At 42.1% G+C, this 25605-nt stretch overlaps 1 protein-coding gene across 3 annotated transcripts in view; it reads right to left on the bottom strand.

Moving 5' to 3' along the window:
• LOC143974022 (zinc-regulated GTPase metalloprotein activator 1-like) overlaps nt 1–25605 on the bottom strand; it is a 100150-nt gene that overhangs the window by 64129 nt on the left and 10416 nt on the right. For all 3 annotated transcript variants that reach the window (XM_077474994.1, XM_077474995.1, XM_077474996.1), the window contains 2 exons: nt 20897–21013; nt 16211–16297 (listed from right to left, as the gene is read on the bottom strand). In XM_077474994.1, the coding sequence (XP_077331120.1) occupies nt 16211–16297; nt 20897–20990 (181 nt within the window). In that variant the 5' untranslated portion in view covers nt 20991–21013. The remainder of the gene's footprint in view (nt 1–16210; nt 16298–20896; nt 21014–25605) is intronic.

Below are 25605 nucleotides of genomic sequence, written 5' to 3' on the forward strand. Positions count from 1 at the left end.
AGTTACATAGGAGGTCTAGGGCTAGAATTATTGCTCTCACTCCAACGTTCGTGACAACATCTCACGTGTGGTTTGAGCACAGTTTTCATATGTGGGCGGGACTTACCTATGCATTCGCATCTGCGTTCGAGCACACAGGGACAGGGGCACTTTAAAAAAATATAATTTTTACTTTTTATAAAAATAAATTTTTTATTGTTAATGTTACATTTTTTTAGTTTGACACTTAAAGAAAAAAAAAATGTATCACTTTTGAATGCAGAGGCTGGGCATGACGTCATAACATCGTGCCCAGCCTCCGGCGATCATAGAGACTCTGGTGACCATTTTCCGCCGGAAATCTCTATGGGGAACGTCCCCTTCTGCCACCCGTAAGAATGATCAAGTGCCGCTGATCATTTTTATGGTGTAGGGAATCGCCAGCTGAAAAAGCCGATATCTGAATGTCGTCTGTAGCTGCAGGCATCGTTCAGATATACAGTGGTGTGAAAAAGTGTTTGCCCCCTTCCTCATTTCCTGTTCCTTTGCATGTTTGTCACACTTAAGTGTTTCGGAACATCAAACCAATTTAAACAATAGTCAAGGACAACACAAGTAAACACAAAATGCAATTTGTAAATGAAGGTGTTTATTATTAAAGGTGAAAAAAAATCCAAACCATCATGGCCCTGTGTGAAAAAGTGATTGCCCCCCTTGTTAAAACATACTATAACTGTGGTTGTCCACACCTGAGTTCAATTTCTCTAGCCACACCCAGGCCTGATTATTACCACACCTGTTCACAATCAAGGCATCACTTAAATAGGAGCTGCTTGACACAGTAAGGTCCACCAGAAGATCCTTAAAAGCTACACATCATGCCGAGACCCAAAGAAATTCAGGAACAATTGAGAAAGAAAGTAATTGAGATCTATCAGTCTGGAAAGGGTTATAAAGCCATGTCCAAAGCTTTGGGAATCCAGCGAACCACAGTGAGAGCCATTATCCACAAATGGCGAAGACATGGAACAGTGGTGAACCTTCCCAGGAGTGGCCGGCCGCCCAAAATTACCCCAAGAGCGCAGCGACGACTCATCCAAGAGGTCACAAAAGACCCCACAACAACGTCCAAGGAACTGCAGGCCTCACTTGCCTCAGTTAAGGTCAGCGTTCATGCCTCCACCATCAGGAAAAGACTGGGCAAAAATGGCCTGCATGGCAGAGTTCCAAGGAGAAAACCACTGCTGAGCAAAAAGAACATCAAAGCTCGTCTCAATTTCTCCACAACACATCTTGATGATCCCCAAGACTTTTGGGACAACATTCTGTGGACCGATGAGACAAAAGTGGAACTCTTTGAAAGGTGTGTGTCCAAGTATATCTGGCGTAGAAGGAACACTGCATTTCATAAAAACAACATTATACCAACAGTAAAATATGGTGGTGGTAGTGTGATGGTCTGGGGCTGTTTTGCTGCTTCAGGACCTGGAAGACTTGCCGTGATAAAAGGAACTATGAATTCTGCTGTCTACCAAGAGATCCTGAAGGAGAATGTCCGACCATCTGTTCGTGTACTCAAGCTGAAACGAACTTGGGTTCTGCAGCAGGACAATGATCCTAAACACACCAGCAAGTCCACCACCGAATGGCTGAAGAAAAACAAAATGAAGACTTTGGAGTGGCCTAGCCAAAGTCCTGACCTGAATCCTATTGAGATGTTGTGGTATGACCTTAAAAATGCCGTTCATGCTCGAAAACCCTCTAATGTAACTGAATTAGGACAATTCTGCAAAGATGAGTGGGCCAAAATTCCTCCAGGACGCTGTAAAAGCCTCATTGCACGTTATCGCAAACGCTTGGTTGCAGTTGTTGCTGCTAAGGGTGGCCCAACCAGTTATTAGGTTTAGGGGGCAATCACTTTTTCACACAGGGTCATGATGGTTTGGATTTTTTTTCACCTTTAATAATAAACACCTTCATTTACAAATTGCATTTTGTGTTTACTTGTGTTGTCCTTGACTATTGTTTAAATTGGTTTGATGTTCCGAAACACTTAAGTGTGACAAACATGCAAAGGAACAGGAAATGAGGAAGGGGGCAAACACTTTTTCACACCACTGTACCACCACAAAGCCCAGGACGTCATATGATGGCCAGCCGCCGGCAAGTCGTTAAATACGGGCATTAGCCAATGCATCCTATTGTGTAATAAACTTTAAAAGAGCGAATAAAAGTCCTGGATGGCTTAACTCAAATATAAAAATGCATATAAAAGCAAAGGAGAAGGCCTTCAAAAAATACAAGGTTGGGGGGTCATCCTCAACATTCAGGACTTTATAAAGAAAGCAACAAGAAATGTAAGGGTGCAATAAGGATGGCTAAGAGAACATGAAAGACACATAGCGGAGGAGAGCAAAAAAATCCAAAGAAATTCTTTAAATATGTAAACAGTAAAAAAGGGAGGACAGACCATATTGGCCCCATAAAGAATAACGAAGAACATCTGGTTACAAAGGATGGGGAGATGGCGAAGGTATTGAATTTATTCTTCTCCTCAGTCTTTGCGAGGGAATGGGGGGCTTCAGTAACCAAAACTGCAGTGTTTATCCTCATGACACATCACAGAATGCACCTCCATGGTTAACAGAGGACAGAATTAAAATTAGACTTGGGAAACTTAACATTAATAAATCACCAGGACCAGATGGCTTGCACCCGAGAGTAGTTTGGGAACTCTGTCAGTAAAAACTAGGAACAATGTTCCGGCAATTACTTGACCGTTTTCTGACTGGAATGGTACCAGCTGATTGGAGAAAAGCCAACGTATCACCAATATTTAAAAAGGGCCCAAAGTACATCCCTGGGAATTACAGACCACTTAGCCCAACATCAATAGTATGTAAACTCTTGGAGGGGATGATAAGGGATTTTATACAAGATTTTAGTAATGAGAACGGTATCAGTAGTAATCAGCATGGATTCATGCAGAATCGTTCTTGCCAAACCAATCTATTAACCTACTATGAGGAGGTGAGTTACCATCTAGATCAAGGAAGGCACGTAGACGTGGTGCATCTGGATTTTGCAAAAGCATTTGACACAGTCCCCCATAAATGTTTACTGTATAAAATAAGGTCAGTGTGCATGGACCATAGGGTGAGTACATGGATTGAAAACTGTCTTCAAGGGAGAGTTGGTGAGGGTGGTGATAAATGGGGAGTACTCGGAATGGTCAGGGGTGGGTAGTGGGGCCCTCCAGGGTTCTGTGCTGGGATCAATCCTGTTTAATTTGTTCATAAACGACTTGGAGGATGGGGTAAACAGTTCAATCTCTGTATTTGCGGATTATACTAATGCCGCGTACACACGGGCGGACTGTATGGCGTACTTAGTCCGTCGTACAATCCGACGGACAGTCCGTCATACTTTCGACTGAACGGACTTGACCACACACGGATACCCAAACAGTCCGTCGAAAGCTTGTGCGATGACGTGTACAGCACGTACGACGGGACTAGAAATAGGAAGTCCAATACACAGCAAAGCACCCTTCCGCCGTGTAAATCCTTTCTGGGCATGCGCCATTCTTAGTCCGTCGAACTAGCCTACTGACGAGCGGATTGTCCGCTGAAACCAAAGTACGACGGACAGAATTTCGAAAAATCCGAAATACTTAGTACGCCAGACTGCACGCTGAAAAAGTCCGCTGAAGCCCACACACGAGCGGACTGTCCGCTGAAATGTGTTTCGACGGACTAAGTACGCCATACAGTCCGCCGGTGTGTACGCGGCATAAGCTAAGCAGGGCAATAACTTCTCCGCAGGATGTCGAAACCTTGCAAAAAGATCTGAACAAATGAATGTGGAGGGCAACTACATGGCAAATTAGGTTCAATGTAGAAGAATGTAAAATAATGCATTTGGGTGGCAAAAATATGAATGCAATCTATACACTGGGGGGAGAACCTCTGGGGGAATCTAGGATGGAAAAGGACCTGGGGGTCCTAGTAGATGATAGGCTCAACAATGGCATGCAATGCCAAGCTGCTGCTAGCAAAGCAAACAGAATATTGGCACGCATTAAAAGGGGGATTAATTCCAGAGACAAAAATGATAATTCTCCCGCTCTACCAGACTCTGGTCCGGCCAAACCTAGAGTATGCTTTCCAGTTCTGGGCACCAGTCCTCAGGAAGGATGTACTGGAAATGTAGCGAGTACAAAGAAGGGCAATAAAGCTAATAAAGTGTCTGGAGGATATTAGTTATGAGCAAAGGTTGCGAGCACTGAACTTATTCTCTCTGGAGAAGAGATGCTTGAGAGGGGATATGATTTCAAATTTACAAATACCATACTGGTGACCCCACAATAGGGATAAAACTTTTTCGCAGAAGGGAGTTTAACAAGACTCGTGGCCACTCATCATCACTAAAATAAGAAAATAGGTTTAACCTTAAACTATGTAGACGGTTCTTTACTGTAAAAGCGGCAAGGATGTGGAATTCCCTTCCACAGGTGGTGGTCTCAGCGGGGAGCATCGATAGTTTAAAGAAACTATTAGATAAGCACCTGAACGACCACAACATACAGGGATATTCAAGGTAATACTGACATATAATCACACACATAGGTTGGACTTGATGGACTTGTGTCTTTTTTTCAACCTCACCTACTATGTAACCAAGCAACTCAAATTCCTGACAAAACTCATGAAAAAAATTAACCAGTTCAGACAGGGCCATCTTATAATATGTGGGGACTTTACCTTGCTACTGGACAACATATTAGATACCTCCTCCCAAACCAACAGATACCCGTCACCTATGGGATCTTTCTTAAGAAACAACAATCTTTATGACATATGGAGATTCCATCACACCACAACGAGATTACACGTTTTTCTTCCACCGGTATAAATTTATACAGCAGAAATGACTACTCCCTCGTAGACAAATGGCTACTACCCAACATCACTGAAATCGACCACCTCTACAATAACATGGTCAGATCATACACCCACCACCATCAGAATTGACACTCTACCAAAGTCCACAGCTGTGAAACTATGGAGAGCTAATGCTTCCATCTTACAATCTTCTACATATGCTACCTATCTACATGAGCAACTGGAAGAATTCTTCACCACCAAAGGATCCGTCTCAGATAGTGCTACCTTATGGAATGCTCATAAGGCATAAGAGGAGTCCTAATTCAATTAAGTGCTAGGGAGAAGAGCAAAAGGGGGCAGCGTCTAAACTCTCACTTTATCCATTAAAGAATTCCATTAAAGAATTAGAGAAGAAACCAAACCAATCCTGACACCGACAAAACAAAACAAAACTAGTCCTCCTTAGACAGGAACTGAGAACACTCCCTCTAGAATCCTTTGAAAAATTCCCCCCCCCCCAAAAAAATAAAAAAAATTTACAGCTAAACACTACACTACAGGTAATAAAGCAGGGAAGGCACTAGCATTAAAAATGAAAGGTTACCACAACAAAACTATGATCTCGCATTTCTTCCACCTGTCAGGGCTGGCTTAGCCCTTCCTTCTCTGGACTGGTTGCTCATCTGTCGGGTAATTGCCAGCTCTCTTCTCTCTCCACAGTTACCAGCTGCTCCTGATGATGCTCGTCTGACCTGCCTACTTAAAGCCATCCAGCTCACTTCACCTCTGCCTTCACCTTGGTCACATAGAAACTATCTCCTGTGGTTTGTTTGAGGACTGGCTTGCAGATATCCCTTCTGGTTCCTTATCCTGCTTGCTGTTGCTCTACTTGGTTCCCTGACTTCTGGCCTGGCTGACTACCCGATCTGGTTATGGAACTCTGGCCTGGCTGACTACTCTATCTGGTTACTGGTCTCTGGCTATGTTTTCACTAAGCTTTTTCTATTTACCTTTTTATTTTTATTAATAAACAAATAAACTTCTGTCTCAGTCTGATTCATGGTTTCTGACACCACCCCGCCACTAATACAAAAGTCATCAACCCCCAGGCCATAGCCGATGCTTCTAGCCATTACTTGTATAACCCTTAAAAAAAAAGGCACCACTTTACACCAGCCATCGAAAAAATAAGCTTGTTCCTAGACAAACTTATTCTACCCACACTAACTCCTGACCAGCTCTCCTCGCTTAATGCCCCATTCACAACCCAAGAACTGTCAGAAAATCTCAAAACTGCCTTCCAATAAATCCCCAGGTCCAGATGGACTCACTGCAGAATATTATAGACAATTCAAAATTACTCTAACACCCTTTCTAACTCAAGAACAGTCAGATCCATAAATATTTGGACATCAACACAATTCTAATCTTTTTGGCTCTATACAACACCACAATGGATTTGAAATGAAACAAACAAGGTGTGCTTTAACTGCAGACTTTCAGTTTTAATTTGAGGGTATTTACACCCAAATGAACGGTGTAAGAATTACAACAGTTTGTGTATGTGCCTCCCACTTTTTAAAGGGACCAAAGTAATGGAACTTTCACTTTTTAATACTAGGTTGCAAATCCTTTGCAGTCAATTATAGCATGAAGTCTGGAATGCACAGACATCACCAGACGCTGGTGATGCTCTGCCAGGCCTCTACTGCAATGGTCTTTACTTCCTGCTTGTTCTTGGGGCATTTTCCCTTCAGTTTGGTCTTCAGCAAGTGAAATGCATGCTCAATCGGATTTAGGTCAGGTGATTGACTTGGCCATTGCATAACATTCCACTTCTTTCCCTTAAAAAACTCTTTAGATGCTTTCTTAGTATGCTTCCGGTCATTGTCCATCTGCACTGTGAAGCACCATCCAATGAGTTCTGAAGCATTTTGCTGAATATGAGCAGATAATATTGCCCGAAACACTTCAGAATTCATCCTGCTTTTGTCAGCAGTCACATCATCAATACAAGAGAACCAGTTCCATTGGTAGCCATACATGCCCACGCCATGACACTACCACCACCATGCTTCACTGATGAGGTGGTATGCTTTGGCTCACGAGCAGTTCCTTTCCTTCTCCATACACTTTTCTTCCCATCACTCTGGTACAAGTTTATCTTGGTCTCATCTGTCCATAGGATGTTGTTCCAGAACTGTGAAGGCTTTTTTAGATGTTGTTTGGCAAACTCTAATCTGACCTTCCTGTTTTTGAGGCTCACCAATGGTTTACATCTTGTTGTGAACCCTCTGTACTTACTCTGGTGAAGTCTTCTCTTGATTGTTGACTTTGACACACATATACCTAACTCCTGGAGAGTGTTCTTGATCTGGCCAACTGTTGTGAAGGGCGTTTTCTTTACCAGGAAAATAATTCTTTGGTCATCCACCACAGTTGTTTTCCGTGGTCTTGCGAGTCTTTTGGTGTTGCTGAATTCACCGATGCTCTTTTTTTTTTTTTTTAAGGATGTTCTAAACAGTTGATTTGCTAACACCTAATGTTTTTGCCATCTCTCTGATGGGTTCGTCTTTTGTTTTTTTCAGCCTTATGATGGCTTGCTTCACTGATAGTGACAGCTCTTTGGATCTTATATTGAGAGTTGACAGCAACAGATTCAAAACGCAAATAGCACACTTGAAATTAACTCTGGACCTTTTATCTGCTCCTTGTAAATGGGATAATGAGGGAATAACACACACCTAGCCATGGAACAGCTGAGCAGCCAATTGTCCCGTTACTTTTGGGCCCTTAAAAAGTGGGAGGCACATATACAAACTGTTGTAATTCCTACACACCGTTCACCTGATTTGGATGTAAATACCCTCAAATTAAAGCTGAATGTCTGCAGTTAAAGCATATCTTGTTTGTTTCATTTCAAATCCATTGTGCTGGTGTATAGAGCCAAAAAGATTAGAATTGTGTCGATGTCCCAATATTTATGGACCTGATTGTATGCAATAATGCTGCCTTCTCTTCCCCCTGAAATGCTCAAAGCTCTTATCATAACATTCCTGAAGCCAGGGAAAGATCCTACTTCACCCCAAAACTTTTGGCCAATCTCTCTACTTAACATTGACACAAAGATATACGCCAAATTGATCGCCACCAGATTAATCTGATATAATGCCCTCCTTGATACACCAAGATCAATCCGGTTTTACAATCATTCGATGCCACGCGCAGGCTCCTTAACATTATTCATAATGCAGACATCACCCGAACACCTTCTCTGCTCCTATTTTTGGATGCAGAGAATGCATTCGATAGAGTACATTGGACATACCTCCACTATACCCTTGAAGATTCGGTTTGCAAGGTCGAATATTGTTGGCTATCATGGCCCTATATACAAGTCCTTTGGCACAAGTATACTCCACAGAAATGCTATTGAAACCTTTCCTTATCTCTAACAGGACCCATCAGGGATGCCCCCTATCACCTCTCAATTTTAATCCAATAATGGAAACTTTGGCCGAATATACAAGATCACAACCACTCATCTCTGGATTCCAGATAGACTCCACAGAACACAACATAAATCTATTCACAGATGACGTGATACTTATGTTGACCAATCCTACCTTTTCCCTGGCTTCGGTACAATCAGTTTTACATAGATTTAGTAAGATCTCTTATTATAAGGTAAATGTGAACAAATCTTTCACATTGGACTCAGGCATGGATGGAGTCACCAGCAACATACTTATAAATACATATACATGGGCTGACACAGGCCTTTCATACCTGGGAATCACACTCACAAGATCTGTAAAACAACTCTTTGCTCACAACTATAAATTTTAAAAACCACACTCTTTCCCATGAACTGACCAAACTTTCCAAATTTGAATTCACATGGTCTGGAAGATTAGCAGCATTCAAGATGATGCTCCTACCCAAAAATCATATACCTATTTCGCACACTACCCATACTACTACCCTCCTCCTACCTCAAATCCCTGCAATCCACCATCAATCAATACATCTGGCAGGTGAAAAAGGCTAGAAGTGGGCACGATAAACTCACCAAACATAGGTTAGCTGGGGGGTCAGGTTATACTGACATAAAAGATTATTACACCACCACAATACTGTCACAACTGAAAGACTGGCTTTCCGCACATATCACAACTCTTTGGGGACACAAAGAATATACCATGATTCCAGGAGGGAATCTTAGATTTTGGCTTTTCAGCACAGCTGTGAACCCTCCCAATTTCAAACTTCTTGCTCCATCAATTCAGGCCTCTGTTATGGCGTGGAAAACACTGTTTCTAAATGGGACCATATTGCAACTAAACCCCTTGAAACGTTACAGCTACTAACCCGGGATTTAACCCTACCAAGCTGGTTAACAGACAGAATAACCCTCACTTCAGATCTCCGCAATAAAATAGCTAAAAAGACATTCCCACAAATCCAAAAATTACACAATACACCTATCAAAGACTTCCTAATATACCATAGGATTCACCAATGTATCGCCTCCTGCCCTCGCCTGGAAGGAGCAATACCCACTGACATGTGGAACTATTACTTCTCCAACAGTCGGAATTACAAAGGCATTTCCTTGATCTATTCAACGCTACATGAAAAGACAACGTTTACCAAATCTTTGCCCTTCCGGCGATGGGAGGAGGAACTACAACAGTCATTCTCGGCTCAAACTGGAAATCAGCCCTACAATCGATATACAAATACTGCGCTTCACTCTGGGAATTGACACAGAAAATATGTCTAAAGTGGTACATAACACAACAGAAACTAGCAAAATTCATCCCCCTCCATGTGTTGGAGATTATGTGGACAAAAAGGTTCCCTATGTCACATATTGTGGTCTTATCCACATCTGAAAAACCTCTGGACAGACATTTTTAACCTGTTATCTGACATTACACAAACACAATGTATACACACCCCACAATTGGCCATCTTGAACATTAACAGACTCCATTCTGCCATGTTATAGGATGACTACTACCCACATACTATTAACAACAAGACTTTTGATCGCTAGAAATTGGAAGACTAAGAGTCCCAACATTACTAGATGTAATTAACATGGTACAGACTCACTTCACCTATGAACTGCTAATGACGAATAAGGGTCATATTCACTTAAAACTGCTTAAAAAAAAAATTGGTCTCCCTGGATCACCTGGTACAAAAAACTCATCAACCTCTGAATTAACTAATATGTTCCACTTTGGGTTTCTACTGCTCCTGCCTACCTTTCCCTCTAAAGCACAGGGACAAGAGAGGTTGTCTCCCTCCCCAGACACAGCAAGTACCCAGTTGGGGTGTTTGGTGTTGATAGATGGCCCTCTTAGCCCTACCCATAGCACCCATACTGTACATCACTGTTGAAATTGTTTACAAATGTTCGTATTCTACTATGTCATATATAGGGCTGGGGGAAAAAAAATTTCAGCAAATTGATTTTTTTGATTTTTTTTTTCACCAGGACCGGCACTGACACAGCACCAGTCCTGAGGAGCTGCGGGCAGGAGTTTTTAGGAGAGGCCGCGGCTCAGGCCTAGTCCACGGGGCCAGACACCGCGGCCTTGCCTAAAAACTCCTGCCCGCAGCTCCTCAGGACCGGTGCGGTGTTAAAAAAAAAAAACAAAAAAAAAAAAAACACACACCTCGATTTGAATCACGAATTGAGTTTTTTTTTTTTTTTTTTTAAAAAGCAGATTTTTTTTTGAGAGAAAATCGCCCAACTCTAGTCATTTATACCTGTATAGCAAACTTTGCAATACTGAATGTAGGATGTATGACAATGTTCATTACCTATTGATGTTATCTGTAAAACTCCAATAAAAAGGATTACAATAAAAACAAACAAAAAAAAAAAAATAGTCAGAAATGAAAAACGGCTGTAAACAAAACGCGGCTAAAAGCGAATTACCGCATTTAGAGCTTGAAATGCATCTAAACTCAGCTTCTGATCCCACTGGTTTTCAATCCAAAAAAAGCCTCTAAACTCAACTGCCTAGAAACGACCTTGTGTACATGTACTGATAAGATAACAGCGGAGAGTTCAGGGGTAGTTGAAAAAAATGCCCAACTGCTCCTAAACATCCGTTTGGCAGCAGCAGTGTACATAAGGCCTTAGCTTTGAGTTTCATTGTTATATAGTTAATAGAAGAACTCAACATTCCCTTGGGAATGAAAAGTGACTTGTAGGGTTCAAAGCAAAAATTATTAAATGCACTAACAAGTATATTATTAAATGGTTACAGACAGAGGCGTAACTAGAACCTTCAGGGCCCCTGGTGCAAGAAATCATGAACTTTAGAAGTTAGCAAACATACCAGAGGATCCCCAGAAGGCAAACTACCAAAGAAAGTGATAGCTTTGTACAAAATTTTATCCCCGATTAAGTAAATATTGGCAACAACTACACAGAAAATAAAAATAAATGCTTTTTATTGCCGATTAGTTATCTCTGTGGTTGAATTGATGTTTCTATGGCATTTTGCTAGATACTGTATAAACTGCACAAGCTGTACTTCAAATGCTTCCCTCATTTAGCAAATGAAAAACAAGTGAGTGCCTTACTTTGCATACACTGTGATACTTACCAGTACAACACGGCCAAATATGTAAAATGCTAAAAGGAAATGCACAAATGGAGAAACATTCAGGCTTCAATGGTAATTCCCAGGCTGTCACTATTTAATCATTTCTGACTGATTTGCCCAAAACATGTATTTATGCAGATAAGGACTTCCAAGTGTATACCCGATTTTAACTGCTGTATGTTTTCTAGGTCAGTGTCTCAGAAACTACTGTGGCCATGTGATAAGCATGACAGCCAGGGATCCAGCATTTTCAAAAGAAAGCTGCAATAACAATTCATGTATTTCCCACATCCCCGGTTTCCTCGAAGGTAGTGTCTTTTTACAGTCTGCTTAACAAGTGTCCCAATCCCCTGGGGCTGATTTTAGTATGTACTAGCTTATTAGCCCCTAATTACTCTAATTAAAACACAGCATTGTGGCTTAAATGGCTTTTAAAATAGATTAGCCTTGACTTTTTTTTTTTTTTACAAATTAGCAAAATGCTTAGAAGTTTTAGGTTAGATGTACATGGGCGATCTTTACTAAACCAATGATTGTCCATAATCACCCCATGATAAATCACTACACATAGCGTGCAATAGAGTGTAGTATGTAGTACTCTATTGATTCTATCGATGCTTGCAGTGTAAGGAGACAAAAGCCCAGGGCCTGTCTGAAAGGGTGGCTCCATGGGATTCTGCAGGAAAAAGGAGCCACCAGCAACAGGAAATCTGGGGTAGCGATCATGCCACCAGCTGAAACTGGAACATAGGCCAAGATAAAAAATTAAGAACCTGCATGCTCCGTAAGCGATTAAAATCAGCTGCTGAAATGCAGAGTAAAAAACAAATAGCTTAATATCCCTTTAATCCAAGTACAGTGGTTGGGAAGAGGTTAAAATAAAAAAAGTATTTGATCCCCTACTAACCAATGATAATTCTGGCTTCTACAGACTGGCTACAGAATGTGCTCATGTGGTACACATATTAGTCCTGTCAATTTAAGAAGGTTCTCCTAACGACAACTCATTATGTGTAGAATAGACACCTCTCCACAGAATCTCTCCCATTCAAACCTTACCTCACCATCATGGGCAAAACCAAAGAGCTATCAAAGGAAATCAGGGACAAGACTGTAGACCTGCACAAGGCTTGATTGGGCTACAAGACCATCATCAAGAAACTTGGTGAGAAGGCGACAACTGTTGGAGCGATTATTGGAAGAAATAAAAAATAAACATCAATTGTCCTCGGTGTAGAGCTCCATGCAAAATTTCGCCTCATGGGGTAAGGATGGTCATTAAAAAATTGAGGGATCAGCCCAGAACTACATGGGAGGAGCTTGTGAATGATTTCAAGGCAGTTGGGACCACAGTCACCAAACAAACCAATGGTAACACAGTACGCCACCATGGACTGAAATCCTGCAGAGCCCGCAAGGTCTTCCTCCTCAAGAAGGCACATGTACAGGCCCATCTAAAGTTTGCCAATGAACATCTAAAGGATTCAGAGAAGGATTGGGAGAAAGTGCTGTGGTCAGACGAGACCAAATTTGAGCTCTCTGGCATTACCTCGACTCGCCATGTTTGGAAGAAATATTCTGACTATGACCCTAAGAACACTATCCCTATAGTCAAGCATGGAGGTGGAAACATTATGCTTTGGGGCTGTTTCTCTGCTAAAGGTGCTGGACGACTTAGCCGCATTGAGTGGACGGGGCAATGTATTGTAAAATCTTGGATGAGAACCTTCTTCCCTCAGCCAGAACACTGAAGATGGGTTGTGGATGGGTCTTCAAGCATGACAATGACCCAAAACATACTACCAAGACAACAAAGGAGTGGCTCAAAAAGAAGCCCATTAAGATCATGGAGTGGCCCCGTCAGTCTCCAGACTGGCTTAACCCTTTGAGGACCAAGGGACGCATTTGTCCCATGTTTTTATTTGCCTGTATCATCTGATTAAGAACTTAAAATACTTTTTCTTTTGGTTTGAGTCAAAATATTAGTATACACCGCTCCTCCACCGCCCGTGCCATTGAAATGAATGGGCAGGAAGCGGCGCTTTGCGGGAGCTTTTAACCCTTTATTCCAGCGCTAGCATGGGATAAAAGCGTTCCACTAGTGCCTGAAAAGCGCCGCTATAACAGCGATAAAGCACCGCTAATGCCCCCCGCCCCCGAACCAGTGTAAAAGTAGCCTTTGTGATGTTTTGCTTGGGGATCAAATACTTCTTTTACTCACTGAACTGCAACTCAAATTTATAACATTTGTATTATGTGTTTTTTCTGGACTTTTGGTTGATATTCTGACTCTATCATTTAAAATACACCTATGATATAAACGATAGACCCTTCATTTTCTTTGTAAGTGGGCAAACTTACAAGATCTGCAGGGGATCAAATAATTATTTTCCCTACTGTAGCAAAATGTAATGAGTTGCAAGTTTAGTAAGAAATTAATCAGATTTCACCTTTCATTTTAAAGCGGTCAGAGGAACAACAAAAAACGATAACTGTTTTGTCATCTGTGTATTTAATCTGATTTTACCGGTTAACATGAAACTTCAATTTTGCAAAAACAAAATAAATCCCCTCAATGCCAGATACATGTATTGCAAGATCTTAAGTAAAAAAAATGTACATTTACTGTTCTGGAGATGTTGACATTAACCTCACTCAGGTTGAACTGGATTAGTGTCTTTATTCAACCTTACTAACTATGTAACCTCGCTCAGCTATTTTCAATCATTCTCAGTGTTAAAATTAAAAAATGCTGCACTCCCATTACTTTACATGTGCTCCTGCTTGATCAAAATAAAACATTTATAGCAGGGATATCTATAAAATGACCTTGAGATTTGTGTAGACTTCTGGGGAAAGTGGTGAGACAATCACAAGCAGGAATACAAGATATTTTAAAAGGCACTTTGCCATAGTTGTAAAAAAATAAAAATAATAATAACATAATGCAGATTAAAATGGAAATGTCATTTTAATAGTGTTTAATCTCAAAGTGAATTGTGTAGTAATTATATGCCATACAATGTTCAATAAAAGTGTTGTTTACCATTCAATTGCAATTCCAGGCAATAAATCAAGCAGCCAGTGAGCTGCTAAGGCTAATTACCAATTGCAGAATTTACTAAATAAACCAGATTTTTGAGTAACCCACTGCAAAAAGCACCTCCACACAGCTTCACTGGGAGTGCACATTGTAAACAATGTGCTGTTTAACCTTCTCCCCCCCTCTACCAATTGGATCACCAACCACAATAAAACCTCCAATAAAAGGTTTAAATCTGATTGATGGCTGTAAGAAATCTCTCAGTACGGACACTTTTTTTAAACCAGACTTTCTGTATGTGCAAGGAAGCAAGAAGCCCGAGCAGTGAGGCTGTATTCCCTGTAAGCATCTCAGTGCTTTTCCAATCTGACTGTACATTTCATTCAAGAAAAAAAAAAAAAAAAAGACTGTTGCTATATTAAAGTAGCTCCACTAGATGTCAGAGGTGTACCATCAGCAATGTTGTTTCACTGCACAATCTGCCACTGAAGACTACATCAAAAGCAACTACTATTAACAGATACTGATAGTAACTCAAATCACTATATCCATTTATTTATTTTACTAGAAAGAATTTACTATATCCACTTGACCTCTGGATTTTCCCCCATTCATGACCAGTCCATTTTTTGCGCTATGGCACTGCGTTACTTTAACTGGCAATTGCGCGGTCATGCGACAATGTACCCAAATAAAATTTATGTAACTTCCCCCCACAAATAGAGCTTTTTTTTGGTGGTATTTGATCATCACTGAGATTTATATTTTTTACGCTATAAAAAAAAAATTAAAAAATAAATAAAAAGGCTGACATTTAAAAAAAAAAATATATATATATATAAAAAACATTATGTTTTACTTTTTTTTTAAATGTCTGCTCTAAAACATATCAAATAATTTTTTTTTTTTTTAACAAAATCGAATTTCTTTATAAGAATTAGGCCAATATGTTTTCTGCTACATGTTTTTGGTAAAAAAAATAAAATAAATAAAAAAAAAATCACAATAAGTGTATATTGATTGGTTTACATGAACATTATAGCGTCTACAAACTATGGTATATATTTACGGAATTTTGTTTTATATACTAGGAATGGTGGCGATCAGCGACTTAAAGCAGGATTGCAATATTGTGTCGGACAATCAGACACTAGGAAACTAGTCACACTAATACAGTAATCTGTGCTAAAAACCATGCACTGTCACTGTACTGACACTAGCTGGGAAGGGGTTAAACAGCTAGGGTGATCAAAGGGTTAACTGTGTGCCTAACCAGTGTTTTTGTGTACTTTATGTGCTGCTTTTACTTGGGGAAGAGATGGATTTTATTCCCTGCTTTGCAGGAACACAAAATCCATCCCTTCCCCCTTGTCAGAACAGAGATCTGCCGTGTTTACATAGGCAGATCTCAGTTGTGCGTGTTTCACTGACGATCGCAGGATGCCAGAGGACATCCAGTGCCTGGCACTGGGAGATCGGCTTCTTCTGTGAATAATCACAGCAGAAGCGGCCCATCGGCCTTGCACATGCCCTCTGCAGGCAGAAGTCACGTATATGTACCTGATCCTGTACAGGAGAGCCGCCCTGTAGCAATAAATCTGCTATGGGACGGGCAGCAAGTGGATATTCAACAGCCTAGTTCTTTTTTTAACAACCAACAACATATTTACCTTCACCAAATTCATTAACAATGACTGCAATTCTCTTGTTGTGCTGTTCAGTCAGAATATAATTCAAAAGGGTTGTTTTTCCAGCACCTAGATAAAAAAAAAAAAAAAACACAGCGCAGTTAGAATGAATATCTAAGAAAATAAGAAAAGCTACTTGAAGGTTGTGGTATTTATATGGAGGGCCTTTTCTTTCCTTTTAGCTCACTCATTTTAAGTTGAGCAGTTATTCTAGGAAATATATGTATGTGTGCGCGCGCACACACACACACACACACACACACACACACACACACACACACAGTCAATGTTTAACAGAGTATAGTCACAATTAATATCTACAACATGCTTCAGGACATGACTGAATAATTATGGTACATAGCACCAACTTAGTATTTTGGAATGAACTGGATGGCTTAGCTAGCAGCTGCTATATCACATAATTTCTCTAGAGGTCAGTGCTGAGCCAGCAATAGTTACATATGAGCTATTCACAAAAATAAATAAATAAATAAATAAAAGAGGAAAAAGTGTTCAAACACAACCAGGAAAATTAAATTAAAAATGGCCCCAACAATACTTATTTTCTTTTAAGAGCAACCTGTGCCTAATTCAGGAAACCATTTGCACAACTGTAGGTAACATTACTGATACATGCGGCAAATTCAAGTAGTTCTTACTATCGTGATTTTAAGAATCAATCCCTTCGGCCCCCCATTCACATGGGGTGATTAGATGCCCCTAATCGCCCCATGTGAATGGAACCTTTAAGAATTACCAGCAGTTTGCTGTTTTGCAAACTGACAGGCCAACTCTACGCTGCTTGAATAAAAAGCTGCAACACTACCAGACGTGTTGATGCTTTACCCAACCTGAATACAAAAGATGCAGTTAGATAATTGAAAGCGGATTTCCATGCCAATATAAACTGCTTTGCTTGCTGCTGCTTATACTGAACATGTTTATATAGCAAAGTTCCGGGGCCCTTGAAGCCCAATGGTGACCTCCAGAGTCAGGTGACATCTTTCTGTGTAGAGTGGGTTACAAGGCATGGTGGGTGTAATGCAAGATGGAAGGGTGGGCGCAAGACACTTTTTTGAATGCAGAGAGATTTACTGTCTCTTAAGCAGAACTGTGGGAGAGAGGGTTGGGACCAGGACACCCTTAGATAGATGCAATGTTAATTGGCAGATTCCAAGAATTCTATAGGTAGACAGCTATACAGGTGAAGGCCTCCAGCCAGAAACCACTGTATAGGTAGGATGCTGTCTCCTATGGCAACAATCTTCTAGAAGTTACTAACAGTAATTGTATCCAACTATTTGCAACTCAAACTGTTTTCCGCTTACCCCACAATCACTCACTGTGGGTTTTCACTCAATGAGCTCCCAGTCTCTCTCACTAGACTTCAGATCCAATAGCCACTGGAATCCCTGAGCTCTTCCACTGTAGCACTCAGTATCTTCCTCAAGCGTCACCCTCACTTCCCTGCTGGGTCCCTGGCTTGGAACTCACAAATACACTTCAAGCGTCATCCCCGCTGACCCACTAGGTCCCTGGCTTGGCACTCATTGATGCTCCGCAAGCGTCACCTCTGCTGTCCCGCTGGGTCCCTGACACCTGGCACTTGCTGAAGTTTTCCCACTTCTTCACTGTCCCCAGCTGGTGAGAAGGCTGCTCTGGTGGCCTCAGCTTACTAACAGTGGTCTCCGGTAATAAGGTGGATGGGCCCTTAGTGGCGACAGCTTCCCCTCTACTGCCAACCACAACTGGTTCTCCAGCCAGAACTGTTACTTCTTGTTGGACTACAAACCCGTAGTCCCAACCCTGCTCCCCTGCTTCTGGGCCTTCAGACAGCCGAACAGCCAGATGTCCTTGAACTTATGACCTAGCAGCCCAGGGCAGCATAACACACGTCCACCCAGACAGTCGTCAAGATGACACAGAACCCAGATCACCTAACTCCACCCAGATAAATAGGCTCTCCCAGCAGGGCAAGGGACTTAAATAAACCCCTGTCAATTGGCTAAGACACACCATTCACTCATAATCTGTCCTTGCTATGCCCTGGTCTTATCTAATGTCACCAGCCACAGTGCCACCTAGTGACAGAAGTGAAAAGGATTAGGGGGAAATCAATTGATCTCCTAACAATTGGCCAAGGCAACTATCGCCTGGCAACTAAATTTAATAGCAGCCCTGCCTAAACATCAGGGCTAAACATCTGCCTAAACATTTACAAGAGGGAAAAACACAGGAACATCCTCATTGGTGTGCTGCTGCTCCTTCAGCAAAGGATGGGTTAATCCTGAACCAGGCTATGTTGCTGCAATCTGGAGACAGATCCAAGATCTGATTGTTCTCCCTGACAGGGGTGCCTAAATCAAAGGGTTAAATAGAATTACAAATCATTTGGAAGGTAAATCAGTTCATATAATTAAAAAATCAGTATTTAACGGTTTGCCTGTTAAAAAACAACAGACGTACTGGCTGGATCACAGGTAAAATAAAAAGTCTACAAAACTAATGCTATCACTATCACATCTAAGAATTGGTAGGCTGCAATATAAAAAAGGTTTGCTTTTGGGTTTATTACCGCTTTAAGAATGTGTAAATACTTAATGTCTGATCACAAGCTCACTCTAAAGTGCATCTAAAGACAAAAGTTTAGATTGTATTCTCAATAGAGCCGGGAAGGGTTAAAATTACACTAAAATCTGGCTTAAAAATATTTATTCTATTCCAGTCTGTATTTAAAAAAAAAATACTTTCTATTGCTGTCAGTCTCCTCCAAATTCCTTCTTTTTTTCTGCTGTGATCCAACTCCCTTATAGAGGGTGGCTACATTCATTATCCATGGTCCCACTGTAAGAGCATAGCCACCCTCTCTTTCTCACTCCTTAGATAGAAGTGATGGGGAAAAAAAAAAAAATTCAGGAGCTCAGGGGAGGACATGACAAGGAGGGAGAAAAATACAGTAAGAAATGACTTAAAGTGTTACTAAACCCAGGAGCATGCAATCACTATATTTGGTCTCCCACAGTACGCAGAACATGAAAATGCAATTATTTTAGTAAATGTAAACTGCTAAATACATTTTCTCATTAGCAGCATATAGCAGTCTTGTAATTTCTATCAATGCCTGGTTAAAGCTTGTAGGGGGCGTTTTAATTCACCTCTGATTGTCCTATCAGGATGCAGGACCCCTGACCCTTTGTCTGGACAGCACCGATTGGCCCTGTGCTGATCACATGCACTCTACCAAGAAAAATAAAAATAAACTCTAGCAATACACACCAAACTGAGCATGTGCAGCCTCACTCCAGTAACTGTCTTATCCAGACATGTTTTGGAGACAATGCAAGAAGCGGAGGCTCTGCATACAGGATTAAACAGCCTTTTTACACATTGCAGAGGGTTAACCCCTTAGGTTCCACAATGAGTATAACAAACATGCTTTGCTGTATATACAGACCGATTTTACTGTTGTGGGTTTAATAACACTTTAACTGAAAATGGATTACAGGGTTATTAAAGTGGTTGTAAACCCTTACAAACCACTTTGACCTACAGGTAAGCCTAGATTAAGGCTTACCTTTAGCTCCAAGAAATATCTCCTAAACCTACACGGTTTAGGAGATATTTACTAAAAGTCCGTCACCGCCGTCGCACTATCGCCGTTAGCAGCGTGCCGCTAACGGCGATATGCTGTTAGTGGCGGCTCCCATGCGCATGCACGGGAGTGATGTCATCGCTGCTCCGGCGCTGCGAGTGGCCAGAGCAGCGATACCTGGAAGATTGACGCTCCGTACTACAGGGGACAGCAATCACATTGCTGGCTCCTGTGTTAGGTAAGTGACACATAATGGACTACTATGTGATGCATAGTAGTCCATTATGCTTTAACTTTGCAGGGAGACAAAGAAGAAGTAAACCCATCAGGGTTAACTTCCTCTAAGTATATGTATTCATTTTGGTGAATAAGATCATCATTTAAGCCCCATACACACTATCAGATTAGTTTTTCCTTCAGGTTTACCAAAACCATGTAGTAGAAGGGCCTGCCTGATTGCATACACATTGAAACTCCTAAGGTTTGTCCTCATATTATATGGTTTTGGTAAATCTGAAGGAAAAACTTAGCAGATAATCTGATAGTGTGTATGGGGCTTTAGGATCATTTTAAATCCTCCGTCAGGCTTTACTGCTGTCTGTGCCAGTGCTGGGGAGATTCACTCTCCATTTGTCCACTGTCACCAGAACAGAAAGCAATAGGAAATCCACAATTTTACGGTTGGCGATGGAATAGTAGTAGAATCTGTTGTAAGAGAGACAACGTGAAGGAAAAATACCCCCCGCAGACAGGAAAAAAACTGACATATGTTTTAATCGCTGTCTACTCTGTCCAAAACTTAGTACAAGGCAAAGGATTACAAACTTAGAGTACTGTATTGGTATCTTGAGTCCCATCCTTCCCTTGTCCCTCGTTTGCCAACCCCAGGGAACAGATAATGCAGTACACAGTAGCACTTGAACAGAGAACACGGTCCCCTTTGCTGCTAAATAGTTGTCTCCCCATATCTTTCATCCCCATGGAAGTGGCCCAGAGTCTGTCATGCTTTTATTTACCAATTATCAATGACAAAAGATGCATAATACCCTTATACTTTATTTTTTTTGTGTGCTCACCCAAATAGCCTGTGATTATAGTGACTGGAATTTTAGATTGTGTCTGATCATCAGCAATGGGGACAAGCTCTGGGCAATCTTCCTCTTCCTCCATTAAGACAACAACAGGTGTTACCACTGTAAAGAAGAAAAAAAAAAAAAAAGAAGGAGGTAGGTAATTGTTAACAGAAATGTATTATTTGCCTTTCATTTTCAGCAAACAATTAGGCTGCATTTCAATTTAAGGCCTAGTTTTCATTTTTGATTGAAGTGTACCTGTATTGTATACATACAAATATGTAAATACACAGTTATGTATACAGTATATACATTGTACCTATAAAAACAATTGCAAATCTATCAGCCCACTTTTATGAAATGGAGTGTCCATGCAGACATTCTGTTCTTCAGTGTAGCTAAACTCCCTCCCCACCAATGCAGTTTTGCAAGTCAGACAACACAGCAGCCAAAGAGTTTTGTAGCTGGGTGGATGGAGCCTAAAGCCCCATACACACTATCAGTTTTTCTGTTGAGTTTTTGCTTCAGGTTTACCACAAACCATGTAGTGCAAGGGCCTGCCTGCTTGCATACAAATTGAAACTCCTAAGGTTTGACCTCATATTATATGGTTTTGGTAAATCTGAAGGAAAAACTCAGCAGAAAAACTGATAGTGTGTATGGGGCTTAACAGGGATTCAGAGACACCAATTCCCTTGTGATTGCCTGCTGTTGGCTATGGAATCCACCCACTGCCTTCTGTCAATCACAAGGAGAGAGTGGGGCCCTGATGGAGAACTCATTTCTCAGCTTCCCCATCAGGCTTCACTTTCTGTCAGTGTCACTGGTGGCTGGGGGCTGTTATCGGTGAAGCTGACAGCATTCTTGACCATCAATGACAGATGTGGTGGATATGGGGTAGCAGGAACAAACATGCTGCTCTGTAATGCCCCGTATACACGGTATGATTTTCCGATGGAAAATGTTCAATGGGAGCTTTTTGTTGGAAACTCCGACCATGTGTAGGCTCCATCGGACATATTCCATCGGAATTTCCATTACACAAAATTTGAGATCTGGTTCTCAAATTTTCCAACAACAAAATCCATTGTCGGAAATTCCACGCATGCTCGGAATCAAGCAGAAGAGCAGCACTGGCTATTGAACTTCATTTTTATCGGCTCGTCGTATGTGTTGTACATCATCGTGTTCTTGACGTTCGCAATTTCCGACCATGGATTTTGTTGTGGGAATGTCCGATCAACGACGAATCATGTGTATGCGGCATTACACAGCATACAGAGACAGGCACTTTGCCTGTCTCTACTCCAACTTAGAGCTGGTCTAATTACCTCCAGTTCTGTTATCTTCGAACTGGAGGTAATTCTTTTTGGATTTGGGGCAGTAATGGCACACCTTAGTTAACCACTTCCCGACCGCCGCACGACGATGTACGTCGACAGAATGGCACGGGCAGGCATATGGGCGTACCTGTACGTCCCCGCCTTCCCGCGGGTGGCAGCGGCGGTCGGTATCCGTGCAGGAGCGATCCGGGATGAGGGGGTGGCCATTCATTCATGGCCACCCCCTCGTGATCGCTCCTGACGAATGGGAGTGAAGCATTGCATCACTTCCTCTCCTGTAATGTAAACACAGGAGAGGAAGTGATGTAATCTCTCCTTCGTGTCGGTATTTTTCGTTCCGGCACCGAGGAGAGAGGATCGGTGAGTTGCACCAACACGACACTTCACAGTAGAACATGCCAGGCACACTCACACCCCCCCTTTACCCCCCGATCACCCCCCCAATTACCCCTGCCCCCCCAGTCACAGTGACACCAATGCATTATTTTATTTTTTTTGCATTGGTGTCATTTGTGACTGTAATAACTGTTAGGGCAGTTAGGGTTAGCCCCCTTTAGTTCTAATGTACCCCCCTAACCCCCCCAATAAAGGTTTAACCCCGTGATCACCCCCCGTCGCCAGTGTCACTAAGGCTGGGTTCACATTGCAGCGGTTTATGAGAACCGATGTGATTCGCACCGCACTGCAAATCACATCCGATCTCTGCGATTCGAGTTCAGCCATTCGCCGCACCCGCCGCAAATTCGCACGGGACCCTTTTTTTGGTCAGCAGCAGAATCGGATCGCATGGGTGTTCACACCATGCGATCCGAGTTTGCAGATCGCACTGCGATATGCGAACTGATCTGGGGGTGTCATTAACATTTCACTGACACTCCCAGGAGTTCGCATAGGGCAGTGTGAACTGCCGCCGGGAGGCATGCGATGCGGGAACCCGCCGCGGATTCGTGGCATTCCCGCATCACTCCAGTGTGAACCCAGCCTAATAAGCGATCGTTTTTCTGATCGCTGTATTAGTGTCACAGGTGACGCTAGTTAGGCAGGTAGGTATTTAGGTTCGCCGCAGCTTTTTATAGCGCCAGGGACCCCCATATACTACCGCATAAAGCCCCCTGATTGCCCCCTAGTTAACCCTTTCACCAGTGATCACCATATAACTGTTACAGGTGACGCTGGTTGGTTAGTTATTTTTTTATAGTTTCAGGGCACCCGCCATTTATTACCTAATAAAGGTTTAACCCCCTGATCACCCGGTGGGTGTCATTTGTGACTGTAATAACTGTTAGGGCAGTTAGGGTTAGCCCCCTTTAGTTCTAAGGTACCCCCTAACCCCCCCAATAAAGGTTTAACCCCGTGATCACCCCCCGTCGCCAGTGTCACTAAGGCTGGGTTCACATTGCAGCGGTTTATGAGAACGGATGTGATTCGCACCGCACTGCAGTGCAAATCACATCCGATCTCTGTGCGATTCGAGTTCAGCCATACAGATAGTATGGCTGAATTTGCGTTGCACCCGCCGCACCCGCCGCAAACTCGCACGGGACCCTTTTTTTGGTCCGCAGCAGAATCGGATCGCATGGGTGTTCACACCATGCGATCCGAGTTTGCAGATCGCACTGCGATATGCGAACTGATCTGGGGGTGTCATTAACATTTCACTGACACTCCCAGCAGTTCGCATAGGGCAGTGTGAACTGCCGCCGGGAGGCATGCGATGCGGGAACCCGCCGCGGATTCCTGGCGTTCCCGCATCGCTCCAGTGTGAACCCAGCCTAATAAGCGATCGTTTTTCTGATCGCTGTATTAGTGTCACAGGTGACGCTAGTTAGGCAGGTAGGTATTTAGGTTCGCCGCAGCTTTTTATAGCGCCAGGGACCCCCATATACTACCGCATAAAGCCCCCTGATTGCCCCCTAGTTAACCCTTTCACCAGTGATCACCATATAACTGTTACAGGTGACGCTGGTTGGTTAGTTATTTTTTTTATAGTTTCAGGGCACCCGCCATTAATTACCTAGTCTCACTAGTGTACCCGTAAATTTAGGGGTGTCTACTTTCCAAAATGGGGTCATTTGGGGGGGGTTTGTGCCATCTTGGCATTTTATGGCCTTCAAAACTGTAACGCCCTTAGAAAGCCTGAAGGCGGTGCTTGGTTTTCGGGGCCCCGTACGCGGCTAGGCTCCCAAAAAGTCCCACATATGTGGTATCCCCATACTCAGGAGAAGCAGCAGAATTTATTTTGGGGTGTCATTTCACATATGTCCATGGCATGCGTGAGCAATATATCATTTAGTGACAACTTTGTGAAAAAAAAAAAAAAAAAAAAGTTTGTAATTTTCCCGCAACTTGTGGCAAAATATAAAATATTTCATGGACTCAACATGCCTCTCAGCAAATAACTTGGGGTGTCTACTTTCTAAAATGGGGTCATTTGTGGGGGTTTTGTGCCATCTTGGCATTTTATGGCCTTCAAAACTGTAATAGGTAGTGAGAAGTGAAATCAAAAATTTACGCCCTTAGAAAGCCTGATGGCGGTGCTTGGTTTTCGGGGCCCCGTACGTGGCTAGGCTCCCAAAAAGTCCCACATATGTGGTATCCCCGTACTCAGGAGAAGCAGCAGAATTTATTTTGGGGTGTCATTTCACATATGTCCATAGCATGTGTGAGCAATATATCATTTAATGACAACTTTATTCAATCGCTTGAGGCAAAAAAATAAAATATTCAATGGGCTCAACATGCCACTTATCAATTTCCTTAGGGGGTCTACTTTCCAAAATGAGGTCATTTGGGGGGGTTTTGTACTGCCCTGCCATTTTAGCACCTCAAGAAATGAGATAGGCAGTCGTAAACTAAAAGCTGCGTAAATTCCAGAAAACGTACCTTAGTTTGTAGATGTGACAACTTTTGCGCAAACCAATAAATATACAGTTATTGACTTTTTTTTTACCAAAGACATGTGGCTGAATACATTTTGGCCTAAATGTATGACTAAAATTGAGTTTATTGGATTTTTCTAATAACAAAAAGTAGAAAATATCATTTTTTTTCAAAATTTGCGGTCTTTTTACGTTTATATCGCAAAAAAATAAAAATCGCAGAGTCAGTCAAATACCTTTAAAAGAAAGCTCTATTTGTGGGAAGAAAAGGACGCAAATTTCGTTTGGGTACAACATTGCATGACCACGCAATTACCAGTTAAAGCAGCGCAGTGCCAAAGTGTAAAAAGACCTCTGGTCATTGACCAGCAAAATGGTCCGGTCTGAAAGTGGTTAAAGAGCTACCTGCTACTAAAATGGGCAGCAGTCTTTTTTGAATCTGGTGCAGGCCATTTTCATGAGCCATACCAACAGAAAAGTGTTAGGGCTT

The sequence above is a fragment of the Lithobates pipiens genome, unplaced genomic scaffold (genome assembly GCF_037356315.1).
Source record: "Lithobates pipiens isolate NorthernLeopardFrog02 unplaced genomic scaffold, aLitPip1_a1.2 Scaffold_13, whole genome shotgun sequence".
In the NCBI taxonomy this organism is placed as follows: Eukaryota; Metazoa; Chordata; class Amphibia; order Anura; family Ranidae; genus Lithobates; species Lithobates pipiens.